This window comes from Zootoca vivipara, chromosome 16 (genome assembly GCF_963506605.1).
Source record: "Zootoca vivipara chromosome 16, rZooViv1.1, whole genome shotgun sequence".
NCBI lineage: Eukaryota > Metazoa > Chordata > Lepidosauria > Squamata > Lacertidae > Zootoca > Zootoca vivipara.
Window position 1 is genome coordinate 34,745,289 of NC_083291.1, and position 25,558 is coordinate 34,770,846.

The window sequence follows — 25,558 nt, forward strand, 5'->3', positions numbered from 1 at the left end:
AACTCTGAAAAACCACGCTGTTAAAAGAAAATGATTGAGAGGTAAAGCCAGTCTCTTCGAGAGGATTAGCATCGTTTGATTGATTGTGGCACACACACTTTCATGGATCGCAGCCCACAGACATGGTCTGTGACCTCACAAGGATATGCCGCCACCTTTTAGGTGCCACGAGGCTACAGAGAGTCCAGCCAAAAGGGGAGGGTGGATGTAAAGTCTCCCTCTCGCTGCAGGGGGGGGGACCCCAGGGTCTCTCTCTCTCTCTCTCTCTCTCTCTCTCTCTCTCTCTCTCTCTCTCAAACATCCCGGTATAGTTAAGGGGGCAGGCTTTGCAGACAGAGCAGTCTCCCCACCCACCCCCCACCCCGCATCCCTCCCCCCAGCTCTTGCCGCCTTTAAAAGGGGGAGGCGCTGGCATAGTTGCAATGGGGGGGCTGGGGTGGCATAGATGGGCTTTTCCTTAACCGGTGGCGAGAGGGAGACAGAGAGAGAGAAAGCAGCGCAGCGCAGGGAGTGGGTGAGGACGCGGGGGCGAGACACAAAGGGGTAGCGGCTCTTCCCTCCCTGCTGCCCTTCCACCCAGGTGATGATGCCGCTAAAGGCCGAGGGGGGGCTGCTCTGCTGGGCTTAAGTCCTCGGCGCGGTCGGGCAGGCACGCAGCTTCGCCTGTCTGTCGCCCACGTGGGCTCGCTCTGCGCCCTGCCTCCCACCGCGGCGGCGGCGGCGGCGGGCCCTTTGTCCGCCCCTCTCTGCAGGGCGGCTCCTGCCTCGCCTCGCCTCCCACCCCTTCGGTCCCCTTTGCTTTGCTGCAGGAGCGGCGCAGGCTGCAGGAGCGTATCCTGGCCACCCGCCGGGAGCTGGAGGAGGAGAGACTGCGAGCCCAGCGCCTCAAGGTAACGCCCAGGAGAGGGATGCAGGAATGGATGGACCAGAGGGATGGAGGTTGGGATGCGGGAGTGGGGAGATGAAGGAGGTGAAATGATTGTGGGGTGAGGGGTGGGGGTACCACTGTGGGAGGGACCAGGGTGGACCTCTGGGGGAGGAGAGGGAATGTCAGACCCCAGTACTGTATTAAGGTGGTTGGGGGCCCTGTTGTAGTTCCCAAAATAGACCCCCCCCAAAAAAGAGCCTGAAATAAGATAATACCACAAAAAAGTCTTGGTGTGTCTTAAAAACTAACTCACGTATAATGGCACATGTTTTTGTGGACTTTTTATTTTCTTGGACCACCTTGATAAACAAATATAAAATACTCTGCGCAGGTTCACTTAACTCCCCATTGCTTTTGCTCACTTTCTTGGCCCAGTTAGCAACTCTCAACTGAACCTACCTCATATGGCTGTTGTGAAGATATAGGAGGAGGTATAAAATGGCTGCAAAATGGATCTTAGTGCTTGTATCACAGGCATCAAATGTTGGTTCCTTTAAGCCCACTAATGCATCTTTGTTCTATAAAGGATCATATTTTTCTGCACACCTCCCAGAAAAAAAAACAATATAGGACAGCTCTAAGGCTTCAACCAATCATAATCTGGCCTGAGAATTGCATGCTTTAGATCCGTAAGTCCCTGCGAAAAAACAGCAACAGCCTTGCTTCACTTTCCAATGTTCTGCACTAGAAATAAACATGTCTACTCAAAGGCATCTGAGTCGAGGAAAATTTATAGCCCACATTTAGCAATGAGCTTCACTGGGCATTCTGACACAATCACTGGGATATGAGCCATGGGTTTGCTTGCGAGTTTTTTCCTGTTTTGGCCTATGTTTTCACAACCTTGTGTGGCACGGACCTCACAAAAGGTGTGCAAATGGCCTATGTGCAGATGCTCGTGCCCCTAGAAGCTGAAAGGTGTGGGAGTCCAAGTTCTGGCTGTGTGGCCCTTTGTGTGCAAATGTTTGCGTGATGCGTGGTGGTTGTGGAGAGAGAGAGAAACGGTGAGGATTGTGGCTGGAGTATGTTTGAACATCCGCACTAGTGGGTGTGTTCAACATCTGCTGTCAGTGCAATGTAGCTTCATTATTTATTTAGTTTAAAGTATTTCTGAACCAACCTCCATCCTCCAGGATGGTATGTAAAGAGTATGACTGACAATCCTACCAAATACAATAATACAATTTTTTTAATTAAAAAAGAATCACCACTAAAATACATTTCCAAACAATAAAAGCAGTTGACACAGCCGACAATGAATATGCTGAAAATATCTGGGCATGTAGCCTGTCGTGAGAAGATTGTACTGTCGGTGCTTCATGTGCAACTGCTTGCCCATATAGACCTATATGTGCATGTGGTGGAACAAAGATGCAATTCTGGGTGTGCGCAGGAATGATCTCACGTGTGCCTGTGCATATATGCATGACTGTAAGCCCATTGTCTTGCCTTGATGTGTCCTGACAGCCCACGTGTCTCTATCGGCGCAAGTGTCCAGTGCAGGATTGCTGACAAATGCATTCTCTGTCTCTCTCTTCTCAGAGGAAATCCCTGCGTGATCGTTGGCTGATGGAGGGAACATCCTCACCCACAGACGACAATGATCACTTGTCTTCTGTTTGGGAGGCACAGAATCGCATTCAGGAATTAGAGAAAGATCTGTCCAGGTGGGTGTGTCTTAGGTGATGGCGGGACGGTGGTGGAGGACACGAAAGCTCATACCTACGGTATGACAAACTTAGTTGGTCTCTAAGGTGCTACTGGAAGGAATTTTTTTTTATTCCCCCCCCCCTGACTACGTCAGACCAACACGGCTACCAACCTGTAACAAACACCCAAATGGGTTTCATGGTTTTACCCAGCACAGAGAAGCAGCCACCTCAGTTTCCTCCCCCTTCTCTTGCCCCTCCCTGTGCCAAATTTTAGATTGTAAGGCCCTCGGGGCAGAGACCTGTCCTCTTCACTCTCTATAAAGCATCTCACATTCTGTTTTTATTTATAAAAGTTAGATTCATTACATACTATCCCAACAAAACCCTCATCCCACAAAACAGAAAGAGAAGGAAAACAAGCAAAGAGTTAAACAGACGATGAAGGGGTCTTTACTTTATCGCAGGCATCCCCAAACTGCGGCCCTCCAGATGTTTTGGCCTACAACTCCCATGATCCCTAGCTAATGGGACCAGTGGTCAGGGATGATGGGAATTGTAGTCCAAAACATCTGGAGGGCCGAAGTTTGGGGATGTCTGCTTTATCGTCTATAAATCTTTCCATAAATCTTAAAATCTTAACATTTTTAATTTTTAATTAATTATTGTTGTGTTGATATTTGTGTACAGGCATGGTCCTCACAATAAACCGTTTTGTTGTTGTTGGATTTATAAAAGTGTTTATATGCCCCCCCCCTCATGAAACATTAGGGTGGTGTACAACAGGAACATTTAAAACAAGAAAAAGCAATCATAACAATGATGGGCTACCCAAGGAACGTTTTTGGCAACTACTCAGGCTTGTTTGCATTTTAAAAAAATAAGTCTTCAAGAGATACCTGAAAGTTTTTAAAAAATGAGGACGCTTGCTGAATCTCTGCTGGAAGAGGCAGCGTGCGACTAGCAACACTTAAATGCCCATCTCCTAGTGGAGGCCAGTCAGACCGCTGATGGCAATATGTACATAAATAGCAACTACAGCCACAATAATGTGCTGTTCTGGCTGAAGCTGCAGATGGAAGCTGATGATGACATCGAGGTCTCTGGAGGACATGAAGGAGGGATGTTTTGTGGGCACTTCGTGTCCCCCTCATGCCTCTGCATCTTCTTCTCTCCAGAAGAGAAGATGCTTGAGACTAAAAACAACAAACAAACAACACTCAGGACAGAGAAGCCTGAAACCACTTCCTGGCCTGAGGGAGCTGGAGGGAAGGAGCAAGAGATGGAGTGATTAGTCAGCAAGGCTCCTGAGGATTAAATCACCCTCAGCAGCAGCAGGAGGAGGGGGAGGAGGAGGGTAGGATCCCCCAGGCAGTGCAAAAGTGACAACTCAGCAAGAGGGGTGGAGAGCCTCCAGCAGCCTGGCTGTAAATGTGGGGTGGGGGTGGGGGGTCTTTTCACGCCCAGGCGCACAAGCAAGAAGCCAGGATTTGTCTAACCAAAGGATGTCAGAATACAGTACTTGCTCATGAAGCATAGTGCTAAAGTTCAGCTCATAAGGTTGCTTAATTCCAAAAGACAGGAGAGCCAATTGTTCCCAGAGTAGTGACTGGTGAGTTTAGAATGGGGCTGAAGATCTCCGGCTTAAAACCCCACTCAAAACAATGAAATGCATCTGTTGTTCTTGTTGATGTTGTGATTTCTGTCCCGTCGGGTAGCCTAAGGTCCTTCAAAAGCAGGTTGCAAAGAGAAAAAGGCAATACCATAAAAACGCAACACAGTAATAAATCAACACCAAATCAATGAAGCACAAGTTATTTAAAACCAGTCCATAGCACTCTTAGTAGCATGCAGATGCCTCTAAAAAGCCAGGTCTTAGCCAGCTGGCTAAAAATCAGTCAAGAGCAAGCCGGGCAGGTTTCCAGAATGAGGAGGCAACCACCGAGTAGGTCCTGTTGGTTATAGCTACATGCTATGCTTCCTTTTGCCAAACTTCCACAGAAGGTTTTTAAATTACGGGGGAAGAGGACAGTCTTGAAGGCAGATGGGATATGCTTTCTATGGCCAGTTCCTGTCAACAATCAGACTGCTGTATTTTAGATTTGCAGGTTCCAAAAGCATGTCAGAAGGAGGCCCCACTAATCTAGATGTTACCAAGGCATGTGTTGTGATAATCAGTGCATCAATTTCCTGTGAACAGAGTCCTGGTTTGCATATCTCTGTGTCACAATAATCATGTGGATTAGGGGTGGGGAATTTGTGGCCTTCCAGATGTTGTTGAACTCCCAACTTTCATCAGCCCCAACCAGCAGGACCAGCAATGAGGGGTAATATGGGAATTGTCGTCCAGCTCTGACCGCAGAGCCACATGTTCACCAGCCTGATGTAGAGATTTGGTCATGGCCACCGTTGTTCCCTGTCACTGCTTGTCAGGGGCATGAAATGTTGTCCTTTAATGGCCGTTCCTCTCTCTTTGAAGCCTCCAAACTCAGATGCAGCAGCTGGATAATCCAGAACTTCACCAGGGACTGCTGCAGCCAGAAGAGCCTGTGAAGGCTTTGAAGGAGGTGAAGCGGTCTTCGTTGGATGGCATTGGGGAGGTAGGAGTAGTTCCTGATCTCTGTTGTGGCAAATGCAAAAAATGGCTATCAAGCAAGCACAGAATTTGGCATTTTGAGAATTTCAGCATACATTTTTTAAAACCATGCTTCTTGTCCTTATCGTTGTAGGGAATGGCTTAAATATGTGGAAATCACGTTACGCTAAGCCAAACCATGGCTCACTAGGAAGCATGGCTCAGTAGTGCAAGCATGTAGGCTCCAAATGAGGAGACTGGGGACACTTTTACTATTCTTCAGTCATTTTGCTGCTGCTTGAGCTAAGCACTGAGCTAAGCATGGTTTGGCTTTGCATGTCGTCTCAAGCAAGGCTCAAGGCTTAGCACTCTCCAGACCAGGGGTCGGCAAGGCTTACCAGCCATGGGCCGGATCACTCCCGTGGAGATTGCCTGTGGGCCGGACCAGTGCAGCGCGATGCCGGAAATTGCGTCTGCACATGCCCAAATGCCGGAAATAGCTTCTGTGCATGCCCAAATGCCGGAAATAGTGCCTGCGCAGAAGCGATTTTTGGTGTCTGGGCATGCGCAGAAGTGATTTCCGGTATCTGCATGTGCACAGATGCGATTTCTGGTGCCGCTCGGCGAGTCCCCGCGCCGCGCCAGTTCAGCGCACCGCGTGGGGGACTCGCCAAGTGGGCGACTCAGTTCGGGGGCAGCTCGTGGGCCGGTAAAACGGTCTTCGTGGGCCAGATCAAGCCCATGGGCCGCACGTTGCCGATCCCTGCTCCAGACTAATCATGAAACCAAGGTTTGTCCCGTGATTTATGGCTTGTGGTTTGTCTGGGAAAGCTAAGCCATGAGACCAGATCTGGGTGATACGCTACGCCAAAACTTAAGGCTTAGCTCAGTGTAGCAGCAGAACATTCAGGGAAGTGGAAAAGAGTTCCCCAGCCTCCTCTCCAGTGGCTCCAGTGGAAATATTTTTTAAAGCAGAAAATTCTTCCAGGGATTGGGGGAGGGAGAAGAGATGCCTTGGTGATGTCACAGGTACTGGCCAATAAGCATTGTGCAAACATTGTATCCTGTCTTAGTCATTGCTTTAACATGGGAAAGGGCCTTAGCTCAGTGGTAAAACACAAGGTTTGTGTGGAAAAGGTCCCAGGTTCACTTCCCCAGGGCTGGGAAAGAAGACTCCTGTCTGAAGCCCTGGAGAGATGCTGCTAGTCAGTTTGGAGTTTGACAATACTAAGCAGGGCCAATGGCCTGACTCAGTACAGTGGTACCTCAGTTTAAGAACAGCCCTGTTTACGGACTATTCAGTTTACGAACTCCTCAAATCCGGAAATAGTGTCCCGGTTTGTGAACTTTACCTTGGTCTAAGAACGGAAGCTGAACGGTGGAAGGGCACCGGCGGTGGGAGGCCTCATTAGGGAAAGTGTGCCTTGGTTTAAGAACGGTTTCGGTTTAAGAACGGACTTCCGGAACGGATTAAGTTCGTAAACCAAGGTACCACTGTATAAAGCAGATTCCTGTGTTCATACTTTGCAGGATTGTTGTGCAGATAAAACGAGAGAGATCCTTATGGGGGCTCTTCTGAGCTCTTTGGAAGAAAGACAAAGAATCAATATGTTGAATAAATAAGAATTTGAGAATGAGCAAAAGCCATCTCAACTTTTTTTAAAAAAAGTTTACTAGTGATCTCTTTGGATGCTGTTGCCATGAAGTTCCTTTCTTTTGCTTTCAGGTTGATGGGACCTCTTCCTCTCCTCCAGAAGGTGAGTCATTCTCTCTTTGCCGGGATACCTCCATCACAGTGGGTGCAATTTGCCTGGCGGTTCTTCTGCAAAAGCTTCATTGGAATGAATGGGAATCTCACAACTGTCAGTTGCAATCTTCTGAACTATGCAGGTCAATTGCATGGTTCAGTCCCATCCAGGACCTATGAATTCACATCCCACTCTGCTTTAAGCGACAGCTTTCCACTTCATCCTGTCTTGTTTTCTGCAGCCCAGTTGGCGAACATAATAAGGCTGAAGGTGGGCCCCTTATTCCCCAAGTGTATTCTGCAATTTACTTTCCCGGATGTGTGTTGAAAGATCCACAACCTGCCGGACTGAAATCTGATCTCCAGCCAGCTATTTGTGTTAAAAGGGCAGGCTCAGAGGACGGAGTCACTTGGAATGAGCACAGTCCTGATCCATGTCTCTGTGTGTCTCTGTGTGTGTATTGTTTCTTTATCCATTCTAGATTGTTGGTACAGCCTTGTAGGGCATTCAGATAAAGAAACAGCCCTGGGACGTGCTCCAGCCTGTTCCAAGCTTATGTTTCTTCTTTACCTTCTGTAATCTCAACTCTGGAAGCCTTGTCATTTGGACAACCTCTAGCCCACCTTTAGCCATCCCTCTACTCGTCCCAGAATGTACCCCACCTTTCCCTACCATTACCCAGGTAGAATCATAGAATCATAGAGTTGGAAGAGACCACAAGGGCCATCCAGTCCAACCCCCTGCCAAGCAGGAAACACCATCAAAGCATTCTTGACATATGCCTGTCAAGCCTCTGCTTAAAGACCTCCAAAGAAGGAGACTCCACCACACTCCTTGGTAGCAAATTCCACTGCCGAACAGCTCTTACTGTCAGGAAGTTCTTCCTAATGTTTAGGTGGAATCTTCTTTCTTGAAGTTTGAATCCATTGCTCCGTGTCCGCTTCTCTGTAGTAGCAGAAAACAATCTTTCTCCCTCCTCCATGTGACATCCTTTCATATATTTGAACATGGCTATCATATCGCCCCTTAACCTTCTCTTCTCCAGGCTAAACATACCCAGCTCCCTAAGCCGTTCCTCATAAGGCATCGTTTCCAGGCCTTTGACCATTTTGGTTGCCCTCTTCTGGACACGTTCCAGCTTGTCAGTATCCTTCTTGAACTGTGGTGCCCAGAACTGGACACAGTACTCCAGGTGAGGTCTGACCAGAGCAGAATACAGTGGTGCTATTACTTCCCTTGATCTAGATGCTATACTCCTATTGATGCAGCCCAGAATTGCATTGGCTTTTTTAGCTGCTGCATCACACTAACTTACACCTCTCTTCACCCATCCCCCTCTACCCACTCTCACCTCTTTCCCGCCACCTGCTGGTGAAACTAGAACCCTTTTTCAAATTCTTCATATTCTTCCCAGCCTGCATAGTGTGACTCACCAAGCCCCAAACCAGCCACCAGTCATTGCATTGTGGCCTGGAGCTTTGCCTTTGCCCTGGCTTTTAGAACCTCCATTCAGGGAGTTCTAAAACTCATCATATATCTTGAACCCCTGGTGAGTCACCCTTTTCAGAGCAGAAGATGGGCTGCATTGAGTTGGCTGTGTGTGCTCCTTAGAGTTTCCTGGCCCAGGAAATGGGAGCTTGTTCTCATACCTCACTACCTCAAGGACCGCCTCTCTTCATATAAACTGACGCAGACCCTGTGATCGTCCTCTGAGGCCTTTTCTGCAGTGGCTCCCCGTTTGTGGAATGCTCTCCCCTGGGAGGTTCATCTGGTGCCTTCATATCTTTAGATGCCAAGCAAAAACATCCCTCTTCAACCAGGCCGATTAATATTCTACAGTGTTATAAAAAGTGTTGTGTGTGTTGTGTTATGGGGCTATTGTTTTGTTTTTGTTTTAACTATTCATTTTGTGCTATTTATTTTTATCTTGTGAACCACTCTGAGATCTTTAGATGAAGGGCCAGTAAGGTAAAAATTTTAAGACTAAGACTGAGAATGGAAGATATGGACCGGTAGGAAAGTGCTGGGGTCAGAATGGTGAACCTGGTGCTCTACCAACAGTGCTTTTTTGAAAATAAAATAAAATAAATGCCAGTGCTCAGCAAATAAGAGAGAGATGCTGGTACTCTGTAGAGGTGATACATAAAAAGCCCTGCCTACAGATATTCTTCCACTTCAGCATGGCTGGTGGTCAGGGAAATATGGGAGCTGGAGTCCAGCAACACCTAGAGGACCACCAGTTTGGCATCCCTGGTGCACTGCCTGTTTCGGTGCATCTTTAGGCCACCCTGATACTACTTAATAGCACTACTTTAGCTTGTCTGAACACTGGTCTGCTTGGTCTCAGGGCCTGGCTTGATCTTTCAGGGTTTTGATGGCCTCCTTCGGAGAAAGGGATGCGGGTGGCGCTGTGGGTTAAACCACAAAGCCTAGGGTTTGCTGATCAGAAGTTCGGCAGTTCGAATCCCTGTGACGGGGCGAGCTCCCATTGCTCGGTCCCAGCTCCTGCCTGCCTAGCAGTTCGAAAGCACATCAAAGTGCAAGTAGATCCGCTCCGGCGGGAAGGTAAACGGCGTTTCCGTGTGCTGCTCTGGTTCGCCAGAAGCGGCTTTGTCATGCTGGCCACATGACCTGGAAGCTGTACGCCGGCTCCCTCGGCCAATAACGCGAGATGAGCGCGCAACCCCAGAGTCGGTCATGACTGCACCTAATGATCAGGGGTCCATTTACCTTTACCTTAGGAGGAAGAGCTAAAAATCTCAGGGTGACACACAAGAACCAAGAAGAAGGGTTAGTTATCTGCTTGGTGGTTCTTGCCGTTTGTTTGTTTGTTTGTTAAAATATTTATGTACCACCATAGATGATAGATAGATAGATAGATAGATAGATAGATAGATAGATAGATAGATAGATAGATAGATAGATAGATGATAGATAGATAGATAGATAGCACCTATTACCTCTGTCCCCATTATCCACAAGGGTCCAGGTGAACTGCCAGACAGAGAGATACAGGTGCTGCTGTCTCTTACCCCCACCAGGCTTTGCCCTCTGACCTATGACTCACAAGCTTCACACACACCTCTCAGAGGACTTGATAACTTCATCTGAATGTGACCATGAATTCCTTGCAGAGAGAAGTAACCCTGAGTCCAGACTCGAGTTGGCTCCTGTTCCACCCAAGAGGTCTCTGCAAGCAACAGCCCAAGAGAAGCTGCAGAATGGAGACATGCCGGGAGGAGGTGGGTGCTGGAGACTGGCAAGGCCTGCCCTTGAGTGAGGCGGGGGGGAGAGAGCTTTCTTTCAGCCTGAGGGCCATCTTCCATCCTGCGCAACCTCTCAGGAGCCAAATGCCATGGGTGGGCAGGGCCAGAGGCAAACGTGGGCCAAGTAACTCATGTGAAGCAAAATACAAAATTTTCTTCAGTAGCACCTTAAAGACCAACTAAGTTTTTATTTTGGTATGAGCTTTCGTGTGCATGCACACTTCTTCAGATACACTTGAGGCGCTAAAGAAAGCTTGATAATGCATAATGAGAACTCATTACCAAGCTTAAAACCATGGAGCCACCTGGGATGAACAAAGACATAGGATTCTTATCTCATTATGCATTATCAAGCTTTCTTTAGCGCCTCAGCCCTTGCTTTTTCCCCGCAGGACCAATTGCAGTCATCAGCAGTCGTTAACAGCCATCTACAGGTTTACCACTCCCATCAGCCCATCACCCATTCCCACCCACCCCACCCACCCTCTGTATATACATAAGAGTCTGACTTCTGTTTCAGTGTATCTGATGAAGTGTGCATGCACACGAAAGCTCATACCAAAATAAAAACTTAGTTGGTCTTTAAGGTGCTACTGAAGGATTTTTTTTATTTTGCTTCGACTCAGACCAACAGGGCTACCTACCTGTAACTAACTCATGTGAAGTTTGCCTTGGTGTGATGAGTTGCCACACATGCTCAAACATTCCTTTCTGCCCTCCATGCAGCCAGGAAGAGGCATTATCTGAGTGAGGGGACATCTTCCTGCTGGACAAAAATGCTCCAGGAGCCTGCAAAGGAAAATCCATCCTGGGTGTGGCTGGGGGGGCGGATATGTGGCTTGAGAAGAGTCCCCAGGGCCAGGGGGGGTTGGCCAGGGGGACATGTTTGGCCCCTGGGGCTGAGATTTTGCATCGCAAGGGTTGAGGGATCAGGCCAGGAGGACCAGAGGCAAACCCTTTGACTCAAGCATTTGCATTCCAGCGGAGCATGGGGTGAAGCAAATTTCTGCAAACATGGACTTTGGTATTGAGTAGCAGAGCATTTGGCTGAAATCCTGAAAACCACAGTTTTCCTTTAAAAGCAGGTTTGGGGACGCAAATGTTAAGGTTTGAAGTGTGGGTGGGTGGGTGGGACCTCTCCATGGAATCACAACAGAGGTCTGTATCGATCACTTCATAGTCTCTTGTCTCGCCCCATGACTGGCAAAAGCAGAGTGAATTATGCAAAGTGTGTGTGTCCTTGTTTGTCTACCCCTTTCAAAGTTCGTCTCTGGTTTGGTCAATTTAGACTCTGGACAATGGACTCGGCACAACACCTCTTTATATAAGTAACTGTGTCTTATGGGGGGGTCGCTAACCTTTGGCCCTCCAGTCTACAACTCTTCCTCCTCCTTGACCGTTGGTCATGCTGGCTAGGGTTGATGGGAGCTGTAGTTTATTTTATTGAAAATATTATACTTTGTGTTTCTGGGAAATCAGAGGACCTGAGGACCTAATGTTGTTGCTTTTTCCTCCAAAGGTGTGTTTGGCAGTGAATGCAGTCCTGAGAAGGCAGAAGTCGATGTGAGCCCTATAACTGAAGAATGTGGAGGCATCCAGCCCCCACAAAGAAGTGCCGAAGCTGCTCCGGACATTAAACTGGCCTGCCAGAGCTTGGGCCTCAGTGAAGCCTCTCCCAACTGCCCAAGAAAGCTGGCAGTGGAGGAGATGGTCATCCGAGACCACTTGGGCCAGGAAGTGGGCAGTATGGATGCTGTTGGGCAGAAGCAGAGCTCCATTGGGAAGGAGGAAGACTTGGAGGGCCACCCTGATTTGGGGAATGAGGGTGAAGAAGGGAGCAAGCCAAACCACCTTTGCAGTGCCTCGAGTTCAGTGAAGGCCCCCGGAGCTACAGAAAGCCGGGTGGACAGTGAACTGGGCAGCCGTGATGGTCCAGAGGGAGAGTCCCCCACTTCTTGGGAATATCATCAGAGTCCCTCTAAGGCGCCACAGGGTGAGAATAGCTGCCTTGATTCTCCCAAGTGGCGGGCAGAGGCGGAGCTGGAGATGGGCTCCCTGGCCAAGGAAGCAGAACGGATGGGAGCTGGGCAGAAGGAGTTACCAGAACAGGGGGCCAAGGAGGTGGAGCCTGCTCGAGGCCTAGCAGTTGGCCATGCGGAGCCAGTGATGGGGGGACAGGGAAATCTAAGCGGAGAGAGTCTGGGGTCATGGCTGGACCAGCCTAAGCTACCTCTGCTGGACCAGATCCCTGATCCGGAAGAAGGCAAGATGCCACTTCTAGATGAAGTCATGTTGTCATCATCACCTCTGCCAGACCAGGTTCCAGGGACACTTCAGGAGCAGATTCCTCCTCCCCTGCAAGACCAGATTCCATCTTCTTTTCAGGAAATGGAGGGTTCATGCCTAGAGCCTTTGTTACCAAATCAGAGCCTGTCCACTCTTTCGGACCAGTCTGCTCCTTTGCAAGAAAAGAAAGAACTGCTTCCATCCGCACAGCAAGAGTCCCTTTTAGATCCAACCCCACCATCTCTGCAGGACGATCTTTCCTCTTCTCCAAAAGATAACCCATCCTCTTTTCAGGGTGAGTTCACTTCTCTGCAGGACCAGATCCCATCGCCTCTACATGAAGCTAATGGGAAACCTCTGGACCAGATCCCAACATCTCGACAAGAACAGAGTGCTGCTGCTCTGCCAGATCAGGTCCTGTCACCTCCGCTCGACCAGTTCACATCTCTGCCAGGGCAGATCCCTTCCTCTTTGAACGAAATAGAGAAATCGCTTCAGAGGTCGACAACATCACAGGGCCAGGAACTTTCCGGGGTGGAAGCTAAAGGATCCTTTCCAGACATAATCCCCTCCTTGTCTAATCAGCTCACTTCTCTGCCTGATCAAATAAATTCCCTTCAAGAAGCAGAGGGATTGCCCTTGGAAGAGATTCCAGTCATTCTGCAGGATCAAATGCCAACGGCTCCAGAGGCCCGGATCCCTTCTCTGCCAGAGGAAGACATCATTCTTCCAGGCCAGATCCCATTCCCTGTGGATGAAGGTAAGCATTTACTTCCAGGGGAGTCTCCAGCATCTGGACCAGACCCGATCCCACAAGCTCTTCTGGACCAGGACCCAACATTTCTGGAGGGTGCAGCCCCTTCTTCTCTGCAAGAGATGGGAGGGTCCCTTACAGACCAGATGCAGGCATCCCTGCCAAGCCAGACCTCACCTCGTCTCCTTGAAGCTAAAGGGTCACCTCAGGGCCAAGCTCAACCTATGCTAACGGAGCAGGTGCCAATCTCTCCGCAGGGCCAGGCAACTTCCCTTCAGGAGCCTGAAAAGTCTCTTCCAGAAAAGCTGGAAGAAGTGCCCCTGCTGCCAGGCCAAGCCCCATCCCCTAACCCAACGGCTCCAGATGCTTTGCTCTCGTCCAGCCAGGACGCTGGCCAGCCTCTCCTGGACAAGACTGTATCAGTGGGAAACCGGGAGCTGAAAGAAGGTAGAGATGGCAGCCTGGCCTCAGCAGCAGAAGAGGCTAAGGAAAGTCTCCACGCTGAACAGCAACCTCTGCTGCAGGAGGCCTCGGCAGATGCGCTGGACATTTCTGTGGGAGGCTTACAGCCCAAGATGGGGATCTTAAAACTCCAGGCAGCCACAAACCAGGAGGCCCCAACCTACACCACCACCTCTGCCAACACTGCCTCCTCATGCCAGCTCCAACCCACGGCACCCCGGCAAGGGGAAGACCCAGAGCAGGGGCAGAGCAGGCGCAAGCAGAAGTCGTGCCAGTGCTGCTCGGTCATGTGAGCTTGGCTAGGATGCTCTCCACAGGAACAGGAGTTGTTGATCTGGTCCCAATGGCAGGCTCTGAAGTTGGTAACATGCCCTGCCAGTAGTCTACTGTAGGTCTCTCTCTCTCTCTCTCTCTCTCTCTCTCTCTCTCTCTCTCTCTCTCTCTCTCTCTCTCTCTCTCTCTCTCTCTCTCTCTCTCTCTCTCATGTACACACACAAACACACACACTCCCTGGGAGGAGACGACGGATGCTGGTTGTGGAGATGAGCCCTTAGAGGGTTTCCAACAGAGGACTTGTTCAAATAGTGGATTTGCCTCTCCATGTTTATCATCTCTCCATGTTCCCCTGGAGTGGGTGAACAGGACAGAGAGAAATCTGATGCTGTTTGGGAGGCTCCAAGTGTGTCTCTACATGACATAGTCACACGTAGGAACTAATGCATGGACACCCACCCACACAATAGCAGCAGGTACACTCTGCACACTAGCAACATGGGTCCACATTGCTGACTCTGCATCGCCATGCACTAACGCATAGACTCCACCAACATGTTCCCCCCACCTGTTTCCTGTGTATGCATTCTCCCCCAGACACACACACGTGCGCATAAACACACACACACACACATTTTGGTGTGCATTTGTGTAAATTTGCGTCGTTGGAATGCACATATCCATGCGCAGGTGTTGTTAACATGCCTACACAGGCACATACAGTCACATATCCGCTTGCATGTTGGCCTGCAGCGCCTCAGTTCACGCCCCACAGTTTCATGCGCCAGTAAGAAAAGACATATGCTTCCACATGCTTGTACATTACTCGCATTGGGCTGGATACCGAGAGCTACACCCATGCATGCAGAACTCTTGACACCTCCACTCTCCGCATGTGCCTGAATCCCTCTTGCCGGCTTGGCGTTACTCTCCAAAATCAGTCTGGGCACATTCCAGGGACACTGAGCAATACCTCCTTCGCTTCGTACTGCCTTCTGCACGTAGGCTGAGGTGCCCCAGCTGTGCCACGGTGGACTTTGCAGCAAATACTCAGCACTGTGACACTTTGGGCACAAGAGGACTCTGGGACAGCAGGAGCTGGCGATACAGAGAGACTCCGGACAAGGAGCTGCTGGAACCCTCTCGGCTTGGATGTGGCCTCCCAGCTAAGATCTCACGTGGTGCAGACTCAATGCTCTCCCTCACAAGGACAGACTGAGAGACCTTTCCTAACTGTGACCCCCCCACCCCACCCCAATTCCTATCACAGCCACTGGGTCCGTGCTCTAGCCCAGTGTTTCTCAACCAGTGTGCCTCCAGATGTTTTGGGACTACAACTCCCATCATTCCTGACCACTGGTCTTGCTAGCGAGGGATGATGGGAGTTGTAGTCCCAAAACATCTGGAGGCACACTGGTTGAGAAACACTGCTCTAGCCAGGGTACAGGGACCCCCCAGCCCTCCTCCTCACAACCACCCACACCCTTCCCATGACTGTTTATTCTATGCACTTTGTTTTTAATTCGAATTATGTAACTTCTGTTAGGGCCACCGCCAAAGTCAGTAAGAGCCTTTTACATGGTCAGTTCCTGGGCAGTACTGGAAGAGTCTCAATTAAAGGCAGATACAATGACAAGCGGGACCTCTGGCTGTGCTTGGGGGGAGGAAATGGGTCTTGTGCTCCGGAGCTGGCAAAGAGGTGCTCCTCAGGGATGTTCCAGCTACCAGCATCTTTTTTACTAACAACCACAGCTAGAGGAACAGCATGATCCAGATGTCAGGGCAGGGAACGCAGGCGGGCAATTGGGGGTCCTGTTTTCCAGTATGGGGTTATCCTAAATAGGTAAAGGTAAAGGATCCCTGGACGGTTAAGTCCAGTCAAAGGCGACTATGCGGTTGCAGCGCTCATCTCGCTTTCAGGCTGAGGGAGCCGATGTTTGTCCACAGACAGCTTTCTGGGTCATGTGGCCAGCAAGACTAAACTGCTTCTGGCGCAACGGGACACGGTGACGGAAACCAGAGCACACGGAGACACTGTTTACCTCCCTGCCGCAACAGTTCCTATTTATCCACAGTGGTACCTCGGTTTACAAACACAATTGGTTCCGGAAGTCTGTAGTTAACCTGAAGCGTACTTAACCTGAAGCGAACTTGCCTCGCTAGACGAATTTAATTCGTTCCACAGGTCTTTTCTTATAACGAAAAATTCGTCTAGCGAATCCCATAGGAATGCATTGAATTTTTTTGATTTTTTTTTTTGCCCATAGGAACGCATTAATTGAATTTCAATGCATTCCTATGGGAAACCGTGATTCGCTAGATGAATTTTTCGTAAAACGCATTCGTCTAGCGAGGCAACCTCCACTAGAAAAAACCTTTCATTAAGCGGAAATTTCGTTAAGCAGGGCATTCGTTAAGCGAGGCACCACTGTAATGGAAAGTGGATTAATCCATTCTAGACAGTTCCACGGAGTACCTAAACTGAAAATACTCAAACCGAGGCATACTTAAACCGAGGTATGACTGTACTTTCACTGGCGTGCTTTCGAACTGCTAGGTTGGCAGGAGCTGGGCAGAGGAATGGGAGCTCACCCCGTCGCAGGGATTTGAACCGCTGACCTTCCAATTGGCAAGCCCAAGAGGCTCAGTGGTTTAGACCACAGCGCCACCCGGGTCTGGCTTCCATCATGATGTTCCTGCTCTTTCTACCAAGTGAAGCCCTTGACTTCTGCCCTAAAGGCCTTCCCAGCTAGCCCCACTTCCAGCTCCCTACATACTTGCATACTGAGAGGCGAGAGGCAGGTGAAATGGTTGGTTTGGCTGCAAGAAGCTCTGGTTTGCCAGAGGCATTTCAGCAGATGCTGGCAGGGGTGTAGCCAGGATTTATTTCGGGGGCGCAGGCATTATGTTAGGGGGGACACAGAACTGAATTATCTGACATGCAATTGGTCTGTTAGTAAGTATTTTTATTTATTTACTTTATATGGGCCCCAGCTATGCCCATTTGGGGAGGCCGTATTTGCAAGATCCTTGTTTTGTGCTGAGGATTGGACTAGATGACCCCCCAAGCTTCCTTCCATATCTAAGAGTCGAGGAACAACTGCCAAGGTGATGTTGGGCCACAGACTCATGGCGAAGGCTTGGCGTTTCCGTGTTAAGCAGCACCTGTAGGAAGGGCAGCTGTGGTGGGGCAAAGCTTTGGGGCAGGTGTGCCAACAGGAGATGGTGCCTATGCAAGCCCCCCAACCCCAAAGGAAGTGCTTCTGATCTACTGATCTACTAAGAGAGGCATGCAGGTGAGCAAGCCCATTCCTGACACCCACAGCCAGGCCAGTGAGCTGCCAGCTGGGTCCACTCCTGGGCCACTCACCTTGGTCTCAAGAGCACCCAGCTTCTGTTGTAGAATGGGGGGGATTCAGTGCAAGGATCAGAGCACCCAGAGTTCTTCTAGTGCAGGGGTCCCCAAACTAAGGCCCGGGGGCCGGATGTGGCCCAATCGCCTTCTATATCCGGCCCACGGACAGTCCGGGAATCAGCATGTTTTCACCTGAGTAGAATGTGTCCTTTTATTTAAAATGCATCTCTGGGTTATTTGTGGGGCATAGGAATTCGTTCATATTTGTTTCCAAAATATAGTCCGGCCCCCCACAAGGTCTGAGGGACAGTGGACCCCCTGCTGAAAAAGTTTGCTGACCCCTGTTCTAGTGGGTTTTCCTGTTGCCTTATCCGGGCTTAGGTTTCTACTCCTGGACGTATTTGCCATGCCATGCAGATTTCATGCAATGTGCCTGTCTTTGTGCTGGCACCAAAGGCAGCCCTAGTATGAGGCCAGATTTCAGTTGATCGGGTGAGGCCTTTGTTCAGTGCCCAGTGAAGCAGAGAGCTCAATGGCCTTGCCAGCCCCAGGAAGCAAGCAGCATGATTTTATTTCAACCAAAGGATTGAGCCGGGCTGTTTTCTCATGGGCAGTTGAGAAAGGAGAAGTGTCATTTGTCTACTAGAGGAGAACCGTGGTTCCCAATCCCATACCACCCCCTTCTTCTTACTGCCCTACTGTGAAACACTACTGTATGAAAGCCATTGCTTGGAACACCACATTCCAAAGGAACACAACTGTCAATATTTTATTGCTAATAATTTTGCTTTCTACCACCCTCTCCATAAACCATTACAAGTGTGCAGGCAAGGAGTGACTTTTTGCCCGAGCTCTTACAGATGGCAGCACTAAAGGGAGAGTCCTTTCACTGGGCTGGGGGTGTGGGTTGGGCAGGGCCGTCTTAAGCACCTTTGGCGCCCTGGCGCCGTGGTGCGGCGGATCCCTCCGCCGTCCCCCGCCGCCCCGTTTTCCAGCGCAACGGGCGGGCGGGCTCAGCGCACAGCGCGGCCGCTGAGGGCGCGACGGGCGGGCAGGCTTAGCGTGCAGCGCTTAGTGCTCCGCGGCGGAGCGGAGGGCGGGAGCAGCTGCGTGGCATCCTGCGCCACCCAGCCTGGCCATAGAGCCGACTCTGGGGTTGGGTTATGTCTTCAAAGTGGATCATCTTCCCAAGTGTTGAGGCTGCTGGAATACATCTGATTGATAGCTGGTCAAATGGTCACCTCAGGACATACGGGGCAAGCCAGGCATTATGGCAACTGCAAAGGCATTCTGGGAATTATAGTTTGAAAATGATGTTGTGCTGGTGTTGGGATATCAGGCACAAATGGCATCCCCACCCATTACAATACCAGAGGTTCTTTGAGTGGCATCCATGATTATGAAATAGCCATAAAAATTATGAAATAGCCGTAAAACTGATGGCTGTGGGGTAGAGACCTTCCGAGCACAGCCAGGAAAGGATCAGGGTAAATTCCACTATAACTTAATTCTGAAGTTTTCCTTCAGCTTTAATGCAAGGCATATTTTAAGCAGCTGGTGTATAAAAGCGTGAAAGAGAGATTTGACTGTAAACACACAACAGCCAGGGGAGAGCTGAGCATCCCTCTCTGCTTCAAGCACCGTCATATTTACCACTGCAAACTGTGGTACAAACACACAGCAAAAGCCTATGGCCTGAATCAGTCCCAAGGCAAGTGAAGGATAGTGGCTTTTTTGGCAGGGGGGTGAAGATGTTTAATTCTACATGGCTCGTAGGGAAACAGACCTCAAAAGGGAGAAATGTGTGCCAGATACAAAAAATCCGCACACTAAAAGTTGTAGGTAGGAAACACAACCATATACAACTGCGCTCAATGGGTTATAAGCTGCCTTGACCGTGCAGGTTAGCAGCAAGTGGCTGTACAGAAGCATCTGTCCCACACATAACTAAGGGATGCTCAGATAAGACCCACCTCTTGAACAGAAAGAAGCTGCCTCTTTTATATCCACAGAACTTTCTACAAGGGGGAGGGGGGAAGGGAGGGGAGCTGCTCTCAAGGGGAGAGGGGACTTTATGCAGCTGCCCAAAGGTAGGCTCTAGAAGTGCCAGAGGCTGCACCCCCGACTCTGCCTGCACTGGGGAACCTGGGCCAATTCCCTTCTGATCAATCCTTCAACGGGTGCAAAGGAAATTGCTGCCATTTGTAATCGGAGGCATGCAAGGCTGCGAGAAATTACACACAAATCTGGAAAGGGGGGGTGGTCATTGCAGAATACACAAGACAAGCAATGAAACTGGAATCTAGTGGCTTGGGGGGCAGAGAGGGAGACATTTTTATTTTAAAAACAAAACAAAACATGCCCCCCCCCAAAATAAACCTTGATAAAGCAGCTGTAACTTGTCAGTATTCAGAGCACCCTGAGCTTTCCTGCCCCCTGGTGGGGGCAAGGGGAGTTGTTGCACCTTTTAAACCTGAACCAGATCTGTCAAAAGTTGCTACAAGAAAGTATGTGACTGTCTTATAAAGGCACCACGTGACATGTAGCAGGCGGGGTGTAACTGCAGGCTTCCCCTCCTTCATACCTTTCTTGGTAACGACACCATCTTGCATAGACATCTTCCAGGTGATCTTGGCTGCAAGTTGTTCTAGCTGTGTTTCCCATCAAGTGTGAAATACACCTGTCCATTGCAGGGATAGGGAGGCCACCCCAATTCAATTTCCACCTCTGCTTTATCCATCTAAGGAGCACCTCTCAGGTGTGTTTCCTAACCCCTTAAGCACAAGGCACCTTTTAAATGTACGTCCATGCTGCTATGCAAGAGGAGAAACTTCAAAAGCAGCTTACAAGACACAAAATAAAAACCAATGATATAGAAAGCAAATCTTAAAAATACAACGACCCACCAAGACGCTTTTTAAAAACCCTAACGAAAAGTGAGAAGTAACAGTTACACTCGGGCAGGGGAACCAGGCCCCACCCAAAGGTCAGCTGTTTATAGCCCTTCCCAGAAGAAAGCAGCATTTCTTCCTCTTTGGCATTTCGGCATTCTCCTGCCTTGGGGCAACAGCTTCCAGAAGCAGCTGAATACACTGATAGGACAACACAGGAAGCTGTTTTATGCTGAGTCAGAGCACTGGCCCAACTAGCTCAGTATAATCTGCAGTGCCTCTCTGGGGTTTCAGATGGGGCGTTCCCAGTCCTGCCCAGAGATGCTGGTGACTGAATCGGGAACCTTCTGCACGAAAAGTGTGTGCTTTGCGTCAGAGGCGTAGCAAGGTCAGGTGGTACCCGGCGCAGAATTTTTTTTGTCCCGTCCGCCCACATCAACGGCTCGGGGTAGGCTTGGGAGAGACACCTCTCAGGATTCTTGGGGTGTGTGTGTGTGTGCTTTAAATGGGTTCACAGCCAAAGAGGCAGAGAGGCAGCATTGCCCTAAACGTGCCCTGCTTGCTGGGTTGCACATGGTTTGGAGACCCTGCCCAGCACCAGAAAGAGCGCCCTGTCTCCGGCGCAATGGAGTTGCTGGGAATACGAAGGCCGAGGCCCCCGCTCTCCCATTTCCCTCCCCACCTACCCAAATCCCTTCTCACTGCCTTACTCCATGCTGGCAAAACAAAAAATAAAATTAAAAAAATTCCTTCCAGCAGCACCTTAGAGACCAACAAAGTTTGTCATTGGTATGAGCTTTCGTGTGCATGCACACTTCCTCAGATACACTGAAACAGAAGTATTCCTTCTGTGCATCTGAAGAAGGAATCTGAAGAAGGAATCAAAAATATTCCTTCAGTGTATCTGAAGAAGTGTGCATGCACACGAAAGCTCATACCTATGACAAACTTAGTTGGTCTCTAAGGTGCTACTGGAAGGATTTTATTTTATTTTTGTTTCGACTACGTCAGACCAACACGGCTACCTACCTGTAACTAGCTCCATGCTGGCACCCTCTGTTCCCCCGGCAAAACAAAAGAAACTCCTCCTCTTCGTCTTTCTTTCTCACCCACATCTAAAGTACTGACCCAGCCCACATCCACTCACTGCGTCCTGGAGAGCGCGCACCTCTGGATGCAAAATAAGTTTGGGAATCGAGGGCTTTTTTTGCCCCCTCCCGGGGATCTGTTGTCTCTCTTTGCTATGGCTCTGTCCCTATAGGAAGCTCAACCCTGCCAGGCGGAGCAGAAAGGATTCCGGAGGACCAACTCCTTCCCTCTCCTCGGTCCAAAGGCAGGAGTTGGGGACCATCTGGTCACCCAACAGCCAAGAAGTATGATTTGTGGCAGCCCCAAAGACTTCTCCCTAAACAACCCATCAGCTTCTCAACCAACCAGTGCAAGCCTTGTCCAGTTAGCTGCATGGGCACCTGGAGTGGCGGCCATGCTGTGCACCCGGGGGGGGGAGCATCTACCACACAGGGGGGCAGCGGGGTGAGCCCCCCCACCGTGTGCCTTTTTGTCACCCTCCTCACAGATTACATCTGGGGCGGACCGCCTCCCCCCGCCCCCTTCCTACACCCCTGCTTTGCGCTTCTGAGCTACTGGCCCCCAATGAGATGAACGATGTCTCTGCTTAAGGAAGGAAGAACCAACCTCCCTCTCCCTCCCCCCCCCCAACACCATGGCTCCAGCATCCAGGTGGAGATCAAACAGCTGAGATGACAGAAAGACCGAGCCAAGTAGTAACAGCTTAACACCAGGGAGCCTTGAGGAAGATCCAGGCTCGGTCCACAACTTCATTGTGCTTCTTCCTCCCCAGGGATCTCTCGGTGGCTGTTTGGGGGCCACAAGCACCTGGTTAGAGCACCTGGGTTAGAGCACCTGGGGCGCTGTAACCGACAGTTCTGCCCCTTGATCCATGGCCCATGAGATGCTCCGATAGCCAAAGAATTTGGCAGTGCAGTTTTCCTACAGTACGTCCAAGGCTAAAGAACAAATGCAGAGTGTAGGTTGCTTATCCTGGTCCAGGCAGAGATCAGAGGCTGTAGGAAAAAGCGTCAGGTCCCCACTCTCCCATTGGTCTTCCCAAGGTCAACAGCATCCTCTCTTCTCTTCTCAAGCCAGCCTCTCCAGCTCCTCCAAAGTGGGCATGAATCGCTTCTCATAGCCAGAGATCTCCACTGGGGCAAGGGGCATGGTCTGCTCTGGGGCTGGTTCCTTTATCTCAACAATGTCTATCTCTTCTGGGAACTTGGCAAGGCATTGGCTTAGGGCATCCTGCAAAACAAATGCAATAACCATAAATACCTGAAGGAGCGTCTCCACCCCCATCGTTCTGCCCGGACACTGAGGTCCAGCGCCAAGGGTCTTCTGGCGGTTCCCTCGCTACAAGAAGCCAAGTTACAGGGAACCAGGCAGAGGGCCTTCTTGGTAGTGGCACCCACCCTGTGGAATGCCCTCCCACCAGAGGTCAAAGAAAAAAACAATTACCAGACCTTTAGAAGGCATCTCAAGGCACAAGGCAGCCCTGTTTAAGGAAGCTTTTAATGTTTGATTTCTGTATTTTAATGTTTTGTTGGAAGCCGTCCAGAGTGGCTGGGGGAACCCGGCCAGATGGGCAGGGTATCAATAATAATAATAATAATAATATTATTATTATTATTATTATTATTATTTATTTGCCTCCTATCTGGCTTGGTTGCCCCAGCCACTCTGGGCAGCTTCCTGCAAATTGTAAAACCACAGTAAAACATCACACATTTAAAACTGCCCTATACAGGGCAGCCTTCAGATGTCTTCTAACACGTTTTCAACCTGGCACCTAAAATATATATATAATGGTGCCAGGTGAACCTCCCCGGGGGGACCATTCCAGATAAGCACATTTATTCAAATATATTATTGGTTACAATCTGTTAGAAGATGGGTTGATCAGTCCTTAAAATCTGGCACAAGTTCTTATTGGGTCCGCTCAGCAAGTGAAGAGGAAGGGGCAACTGGGACGGCTAGTTCTCTCCAGAAACCAGATTCTTCCCATCTGCTCCCAACACAAACAGAGACAGTACACTTTGTTTTTCAACCCAATGACTTCCTACCATGCCAGGGGCAGCGCTGTGCTCATGAATCCTCTGGGTAACACCACTGTGCCCTGGGTCTGGAATCTTCTCCCAGCACCATGGAGGCAGGATCTTACGGCAGAAGTCAAGGACCCTGCAGAGGAGAGACAGTGAACAAGAGTTTTCACACGGGGCTGCAAATGAGGGGGAGATGGGGAGGGGAGCTAAGTAGCCACAGATGCTGGGCAGGATGTGGCACGGGCCAGCCTGCCTCTCCACCACACCTCTGCCTTTTATTACTCACCATCTGTAATTAACCAGCACCACAAGGAAAGCGAGGAAAAGCAGGAATCCCAGAAACAGGATGGCTGCCATGAAGGTCCACCAGTGGGAATCTGCAGGAGATCATGGGGATAAAACTGAGATGAACCTCACTGGGCACAGACTGTTCAGAGTCAAACCAGAACAAACTGTGTGAACTGCTTTACTTTTTTGCATGCTGACTAGATGGCTGCCATTCAGGCCAATGGAACAAAGTAAAAAGAAAGCTGCTCTTGGAGAGCACTGAGCCATGGGGGAAACCTGCCCCAGCCATAGCTGCCAAGTCTCCCGTTTTCCCCGGGAAATCCCCGTTTTTCCAGCTGTTCCTAGCTGAAAAAACAGATTTTTTTGTTTTTCCCCGGTTTATTCTGGCGCGATGGCCATTTTGGAACTGGGCGGAGCATGCTCAGAAGCGACTTTTGATGCTGCTCCACCCAGTTCCAAAATGGCGGCAGCGCTACTTCCGGTCTGCTATTTCCGGCCCGGTCCCTTATTTCTCTGACAGCAACTTGGCAGGTATGGCCCCAGCCCCATGGCATTAGCTGGCCCCTGACTCTACCAGAAGACTCTCCCATGGCTGTGTCTGTGCAAAAACTGGGGCTTCCCCAAGATCTCTTGCTGACAAGGCCTGATCTTGTCCCGAAGTGTGATATTTCCCTATCAAGGCATTTCAAGATGGCTCTGACTGCTGTGTTTACTGAGCTGTTGCATATCCTTTGCACATGCCAAGTAGGTCTTGCTTGGTCCAAGCAACAGAAGTCCTAGAAGTCTCTCCTACCTGGTGTGCGGAAGTGATGCACCGGGCTGGGCACACCTTCCCCGGCTGAGGTGGATCCCGTCATGCAGAGCTGGTAGGAAGTCCCAGGCATCAGGTCCGAGAGGCTGTAGCTCCTCTTTGCAGCACCAACTGCAACTAGGAAAGGGGTGGATAATCTGAGCATAGGCGGGGGGGGGGGGCAGTCTGCACCCACCATCCCAAGAGTTTACTCCACCAGTATCTCAATGTGTGTTGGCAGGAAGCGGGGTGGGGGGGGGAGAGAGAGAGAAGAGATGGGGACCACATTGACATCAGACTGCTAAGAAGAAACTGAAGTCCAACATGACATGAAATTCTGGTACTGAACTGTTACTGAACGGAAGTTTAAAGGTAAAGTTAAAGGACCCCTGGACAGTTAAGTCCAGTCAAAGGTGGCTATGAGGTGTGGTGCTCATCTCGCTTCAGGCCGAGGGAGCCGGCGTTTGTCCGCAGACAGCTTTCCGGGTCATATGGCCAGCATGACTAAACCGCTTCCGGTGCAACGGAATACCGTGACGGAAGCCAGAGCGCACAGAAAAGCCATTTACCTTCCCGCCACAGCGGTACCTATTTATCTACTTGCACTGGTGTGCTTTCGAACTGCTAGGTTGGCAGGAGCTGGGACAGAGCAACGGGAGCTTACCCCGCCGTGGGGATTCAAACCACCGACCTTCCAATCGGCAAGCCCAAGAGGCTCAGTGGTTTAGACCACAGCACCTTACTGAACTGAAACTGAAAGCAGATAATGACCCTTATGCTCCACTGAGTTAATAATAATTTTATTATTTATACTCCACCCATCTGTAACTCCATCCTTGTATTTCTATGGTAAAAGCCCTATGGCTACACACAAGGTCAATCCCATGCGCAGACATGGAATAAATCATGCCCAGCCCCAATGCATGTGCGCCAGATGTCACACTGGCATAGCAGGCTGTGACTGGTGCAAACTGCATGCTGCACAGTAGTGGGACCTGGTTTGGTTTCCTTGGTCCACTCAATGCATCTTTCAGCCCCGAGATCCAGGGGTTGCAGATTCCAGATGAAAACCATGTAGGCAGCTGCAAGGAAGACCTCCGTGTCGCAAAGATGTATGATTTGTTGTTGGAGTGGTATACAAAAGATGAGTTGACAAAAGAAGTGATGATTAAATGGG

At 49.9% G+C, this 25,558-nt stretch overlaps 2 protein-coding genes across 9 annotated transcripts in view; one reads left to right on the forward strand and one right to left on the reverse strand.

Moving 5' to 3' along the window:
* PALM3 (paralemmin 3) overlaps window positions 1-18,169 on the forward strand; it is a 40,124-nt gene extending 21,955 nt beyond the window's left edge. For 7 of the 8 annotated variants that reach the window (XM_060269204.1, XM_060269205.1, XM_060269203.1 and 4 more), the window contains 6 exons: window positions 810-890; window positions 2,471-2,595; window positions 5,057-5,177; window positions 6,879-6,909; window positions 10,035-10,142; window positions 11,686-18,168. In XM_060269204.1, coding sequence (XP_060125187.1) covers window positions 810-890; window positions 2,471-2,595; window positions 5,057-5,177; window positions 6,879-6,909; window positions 10,035-10,142; window positions 11,686-13,961 — 2,742 coding nt within the window. In that variant the 3' untranslated portion in view covers window positions 13,962-18,168. Of the gene's footprint in view, window positions 1-809; window positions 891-2,470; window positions 2,596-5,056; window positions 5,178-6,878; window positions 6,910-10,034; window positions 10,143-11,685 lie in introns of all 8 variants that reach the window. The other variant, XM_035141143.2, reaches the window with a different exon arrangement.
* A 280-nt stretch (window positions 18,170-18,449) lies between these two features.
* The window catches only part of IL27RA (interleukin 27 receptor subunit alpha), a 34,127-nt gene continuing 27,018 nt past the window's right edge, over window positions 18,450-25,558 (reverse strand). Inside the window, exons 12-15 of the mRNA XM_035097250.2 lie at window positions 24,385-24,519; window positions 23,590-23,680; window positions 23,325-23,439; window positions 18,450-22,506 (exon numbers count right to left, since the gene is read on the reverse strand). Coding sequence (XP_034953141.2) covers window positions 22,345-22,506; window positions 23,325-23,439; window positions 23,590-23,680; window positions 24,385-24,519 — 503 coding nt within the window. The 3' untranslated portion in view covers window positions 18,450-22,344. The remainder of the gene's footprint in view (window positions 22,507-23,324; window positions 23,440-23,589; window positions 23,681-24,384; window positions 24,520-25,558) is intronic.